This window comes from Nicotiana attenuata, unplaced genomic scaffold (assembly GCF_001879085.1).
Source record: "Nicotiana attenuata strain UT unplaced genomic scaffold, NIATTr2, whole genome shotgun sequence".
Lineage (NCBI taxonomy): Eukaryota > Viridiplantae > Streptophyta > Magnoliopsida > Solanales > Solanaceae > Nicotiana > Nicotiana attenuata.
This window is the reverse complement of record NW_017672230.1, coordinates 117,148-123,128: the sequence shown is the minus strand read 5'-3', so window position 1 is coordinate 123,128 and position 5,981 is coordinate 117,148. Positions and strand designations below refer to the sequence as shown.

General features: G+C 35.8%; 1 protein-coding gene across 2 annotated transcripts in view; it reads left to right on the top strand.

Annotated features, from left to right (window-relative positions):
* Positions 1 to 931: 931 nt before the first annotated feature.
* The window catches only part of LOC109212396 (auxilin-related protein 1), a 9,048-nt gene continuing 3,998 nt past the window's right edge, over positions 932 to 5,981 (top strand). For both annotated transcript variants that reach the window (XR_002065844.1, XM_019376037.1), the window contains exons 1-5: positions 932 to 1,739; positions 2,901 to 3,258; positions 3,363 to 3,480; positions 3,626 to 3,726; positions 5,838 to 5,903. Coding sequence is in view for 1 of the 2 variants with exons in the window: in XM_019376037.1 (XP_019231582.1) it covers positions 1,216 to 1,739; positions 2,901 to 3,258; positions 3,363 to 3,480; positions 3,626 to 3,726; positions 5,838 to 5,903 (1,167 nt within the window). In the remaining variant the exon portion in view is untranslated. The remainder of the gene's footprint in view (positions 1,740 to 2,900; positions 3,259 to 3,362; positions 3,481 to 3,625; positions 3,727 to 5,837; positions 5,904 to 5,981) is intronic.

Genomic DNA, 5,981 nt, shown 5'->3' with positions numbered 1-5,981 from the left:
ATATAAGTCTCTACTGAAAAAAAGGAAAAAGAAAAAGAAAAAACGTATTAAGATTACTCTTAGAATGAGATGATTTGATAGTATTTATTTTGTATTTACTATTTACCTTCAAAACTAGTACTCCTATCAGCCATGTGAACACTTGTCCAGTATTCTTTTTTCTTTTTTTATTGTTCCATAAAAGATAGCCATATCAAAACTTATGATTAACTTTTTTAAAAAAAATTCCAATTGTGGGCTTTTTGTACTATCTAAATATAGCAAAAGTATATGTTTATCTTTGTCATTACAGGCAGGGGTAAGGTCAAAACTTTACCCTTTTCAGTCCCATAATGCATAAATATACTGGTATACTGTTATTGTTGTATATACTTATCTTGGGATTCTTTAACTGTTTGTTTCTTTATTCTTTTTACAATAACTTTTTCAATGCAAGAATCCTGTATTAATAGAATAGTATTGTAGTACTCGCGCTTTGGCTGGCAAAGGCAAACTACATAACCTGACTTCTAGCCACGAAGGAATAAAATACTTTTCAGCATCCTATACTAACCTCGAGATGGAATATAAGAATATATTTATTTCATATTTGGTATGAATAATGAAATAAATTTTATATTGAAACAATGGGATTGGGTTAGGTAATCCGTAGTATATCCCAGGCCTATGAGATATCCTTATCTATCTCACATGATAATCAAATGACCCTATTAAAATCATATACTAGTAAATTTTAAAAGCTATAATTGTAGTTACATAGTTATTAAATGTAATAACATATTTAAAATTATATATTTTAATTTTTATTATATTTAAATATATAAAGAGTATATATTAATATTAATTTAATTTAAACAACGTGTAAATCATTTAGCGAAGGACCACCTCAAATCCTTTTACCCAACCTAGCCGGATGCCAACGATTTGACATCTCATAATTGCACAAATACACGCACGTACCCCACCAACCGACGCTCTATTATTTTGTTTTATTGAAGAAGAAGCACCCTTCTCTTCTCTTACTTTTATTTTCTTCCTTTCTTCTTCATCATCAATTTTCAGCTCATTACTCTGCACCTTCCTTTTTCGTAACATACATACCCATATTGCGTTTCCTTTATCTTTGTTAGATATATTAATTAATAGCAGTCAGTTGTAAGAATTACTGCCAATTCTTTGTAGTTTTCTTTCAGTTTCAGTTTTGACAAAAAAAATATGGATGAATTTGGCGTTTTGGTTGAGAGATATGGCGTTAAAGTTCAAGGTGGCAAGTCAACACCGATGGCCAATTTGAAGGCTAATAAAGCCAATTCCACCAATGGCTTTCCCTCAAACCTTGGGTTTAATTCGGGTCAAAACTCGGGTTACAGCTCCGATCCATTTGACGGATCATTTGCGAATGATCTCGATGGAATTTTTCGGTCCAAGAGTTCACAGAATTACGACAATAATGATATTTTCGGTGGCGTTTTTGCAAATTCAAAGCAGCAGAATAATGTTGATATTGAATCAGTGTTAGGTGGTTCTAATAGTAATAATAACAATAACTATGACGGTAATAATTCGTATGATGATTTTGATTTGTTTGGTACGGCACCAAAGAGGAGTGACTCAATTGATGATTTATTTGGGAACTTGGGATTGAAATCGGATGGTCCGAAGAAAGATCATGCTGGAAAGAGGTCAGAAAGTGATGATTTGATTCCTGGATTTGGTGATTTTAGCTCACCTAGTTATGGGTATGTATTTAGTTCAATTGTGAACGATTTAATTTTTCAACTCTTTTCCCTTCTATTTATGTTTTAGACTTTGAAGTTTCCAGTTGACTAGGAATTTGTTGTGTAGGTGTATTGTTAATTGAGTTTAAGTTCTGTGCACTGATTGTGTAAATTTCTTTATATAATCTGGTCCTTTTAAAAGTAAATGCAGTAACTCTAATGAATAGCATTAGTCGAAGCTAAATTGTACTGATGTGTAACGAATTCCTTTGTTAGTGCATATAACTCAAGTCCTTGTTAATTTTGTGAACTGTGAGCTGAATGGAAGCATACCACTAATTCTTGCATTAGGGTAGATTGTCTCCATCACATCCCTTGTGGTGCGGCCCTACCCCGCATGAACGCGGGATGCCTTGTGCACTGGGTTGCCCTTTTCTTTTTGAGCTGAAATGGGAAGCAAAAAAGTTTTTTTTTTGCTTCATAACTTATAGGCTAAAGCAGTTGTTAACTGAATCCTATGCTAGAAGTCACTATATGGATTTTTATTATGAGCTAAGAGCTCAATATAACATTGAAAATGTATTTGGTATAGCAAATTGAATGTTGAGATATGAGAAATTCAGAGGTCGTATAGAGAGAGAGATACTCACAGTGTCTATGAACTAATTTACATAGATCCCCTTTTTACTATCTTTTTGTCAGTGAATATTTTTCAAGTGTTCGATGGACTGCCGTGTGTCCATAAAATCATAATGCTTAATCTCAGTAGTATCTTGATCTTGGAGCTGCTTCAGGCCATACCATCTGTTTTGGGGCGAAGTTTAACCTTATTAATACCCAAGTGTTCCATGTTAGGATGTGACCATCTTTGCAAGGCAATGATCATCTTACGATGTAACTAACATTGCCATGAAAAACTCGATTTATGCACAAAGCTGTATGGATGTGTAACTCAAACCTACAATAAGAGGATGTCGTGCAAATCATGGGAGTCAACTAACTTCTGCCACATCATTTTGGTCTTTTTGGCACTAGGTTTGTCATGCCTAGTGTGCCTGCTATTTGATACCCATGCATTTTTTGGAAAGTGCAATTGCACCTCATTGTTTTTTCCCATTATTGTATCACGCTGTTCATCCCCAAAAGCATTGTTTAAAAGTCTATATGTTTCTGTGTGTACAGCAAAAAGCTAGAGACGAAAGGTTCTCAGCAGTCGAATTCTTCTAAATCAAGCTCCTCTTCGCCAGATGATCCATTTTTAGTTTTTGAATCATCCACCAGGGAGGCAAATGCTTCTTCTTGGCCATTTTCAGAATCATCGGAACATCATCCTGGAATTAGCACTGTAACTTCTTCAATTGACGAACTTGAAGATTTTGCGAATTTTAAGGTTAGGAGTAATGTTACTGAACAATCACATGATACTAAAAAGGACGCCTATGTAAAGAAGCCTGTGGAAAGAGCACAAGAGAAGTCCAAAAATGTGAGAGTGACGATCAACAAACCGAGCAAGACAACAACACCAAATTCTGCAGCTAAGGTATTGGATTAAGACTGTTGGATTCCAAGATCTTATGGGTACTGATTGACTAACCCTTTTGATTTCTTCTTGTGTCATGTTTCTCTCCTTCCCCCTTCTTTCAGGGCCATGTGTCTGCAGATTTCCATGAGAAAGGAAAGCCTGAAGAAAAGAAATCATCATCCATAAGGAAGAATGTGTCGCCTGTGAAAAACTTTGTTGATGATTTAATGTTTTTTGGAGGTGATCATTTCTGCAAAAGAAGATACTAAATTTTGTTGAGGAATTAATGCGTTAGAATTTATTAATACCAGAATATTTTATTTGTTTTAATTCTAATAAATTATATTATTCCCGTTCTTATTTATTAGTCTTTGTGCACATGCAGACTCTGCTCCTTCCTCTGAGGTGTTTCAGGAAGTTGAAGGAGAAAGTGAAGAAAGACGAAGAGCTAGATTGAAGCATCATATGAAGACCCAAGAGCGCATGGTAAAATTTCTATTTAAGAATCTTTTAACTGTCCCTTCAGTTGAGTATTGTGCTATCTTATCCTCATTACCCACAATAATTTCTTATTGTTGGATGAGTATTGTGCTAACATATCCTCATAGCATGAAATAATCCTCTTATTGTTGGATCCATTAAATCATCCCTGATTCTGTGGAGAGAGAATGGTTTTTAAGTTGGTTGATGTGTGGCTGCTTGAGAAATTCAGCTATATTGGGAAGAGGAAGATCTGTATACGAGTTGGTCAAAGGTTTGCTTGTGCTTCTCGTTAATATGAGGTCTTTTCTTCAAGTGATTTAGAAAAGGCTGTTTGAAGGTTGTTCTGGGGTATAAGTTTGGCCTATGATGTGGTGTTTCCTTAACTTTTCCCACTAGATGCTGAGGTTTATATGTCTCTCTAACTCATGGGTCTACACATGAGTTATAGAGATATAGCAGCTTTTATCAAGTACTACACATTGACTACTTGATGCCCTAGTGATTGTGTCCTCCTTGGAAATTTAGAGTACAAAAGAAATTTTTAAAGCATTTTTTAAAGTTGGTTGGCAAATTAAGAGCAGTTTTAAAGCATTTCAGAGTATAATGTGTAGTTTACAATTAATCATTCTTAAAAAAATGCAAACAACTCTCTGGTAGAATGAGATAGATTCCGGAGATTGTTTCCCTGTGTTTTTGTACAGCTTTTAGATTACCATTACCACTGAGTGTACTATAGAAGTGGCTAGCAATTGGATTCCCATTTAGCGCTCTCGCCAATGTGATGTCTAGTTTTTCTTGCTTACGTTTGAGTTGTTTGCTATGCTACATGGATCCTTAGTTTTCTCTCACTGAACCGGTGTCCATCCAAGATTACACCGGTGCTGGAGCAGGATTCGTACAAGATCCAGTCAATATCTGGAGGATCTTTGACTGGCACATAAGTTGAAATAGGAAGAATGAGCGGACAGACAATAAGATGAAGACAAGATGGAACAAGAAGTAGTGCAAGCTGTCCGTTGTACAGGATTTAGATGCTATGTTAGACATGATTGGGAACTGCACAATTTGTAATTTTACTTTTTGCACTTGCTTAGTGCTGATCCTTAATCTAAATTATCATTTGTCAAAAAGAGGGAACAAGAAGTACAAACATGGTCCATAGCCGCCATCTGTTTTGTCATTCATCCCCTCAATCACTTCCCTCGTGACTTGCTTGACCTTGAAGATAGCTAAGTCAAAACCTCTAGATCTTCCTGTATCATGGTTGTTGATTTCTTTCCAAGTGACATAAGAAGCACACAAAAAATAAAGAAGATGCTTTAGTCAGCATGAGGGTTGAAGATTAATGAGAAAGAAGAAAGGAATTCTGTAAAAACTATTTTGATTCTGAAACCGCAGAATCGCTAAATCTTGCTGGAGAAAGAGGAGTGATGGAGATGAATGGAAGTATAAGAAGAGAAATGTTCTCTGTGGAGGCTACAGATCAGAACATCAAGAATTGGGGTAGTTGTCCCGGCTTTTGGAGTTGGTGTTGGATGTGGTTTTAGTTAAAAATGTTTCTTCCGCCAACGTAATCCCATTGCCCCAGATATAATCTTGCAGGTTTTGATGTATCTTATTTGGTTTAGACTTTAGAAGCTACCAAGATCAACGAAATCCATTATCTGTATTCTGGAAAAAAATCCAGTATCTGCATTTTGAATTAAGGATAATAGAAAATCACCAGAAATAGACAAGCAAAAAAAAAATCAATTAGAAAAATCAAGTGGAGTATGTCGTTACAAAGTCTTCTCAATATCTGATGCTACATTTTGAACAGCTCTATCTTTTAGGAATTGAACGCAGCCGTATCTTAGCACCCGTAAGTCCGCAACCTAATTTTACTTGTATCCCAAATCCTAAAGTTTAGTTTATGACAAGCCTGCCTTCTAGTCTGGTTGTTATTTGCACGGTCGAATGCTTGTGCGTGGGTGCATATATGAAATAACTGGAATGCTACTCCAAGGTGTTATATTGTTGTGAAGTTGCCTTAAAAAAAAATTCCCCTGCGAACTAAATATGTGTCTCATTGGGCGAGTTTTACGGTATCTGATTCTTCTGCTTTATGTGATCAGGCTAAGGCTTTGGCTGAGAAGACTCGGCGCGATCTTCAGTCTCAGAATGAGCAGGATGAGAAGCATGTAAGTTTATGATGATTGCTTAGAGCTGTCAATAACTGATTTTCATGGGAAGGAAAATATCCTCCCCCATTTGCCTTT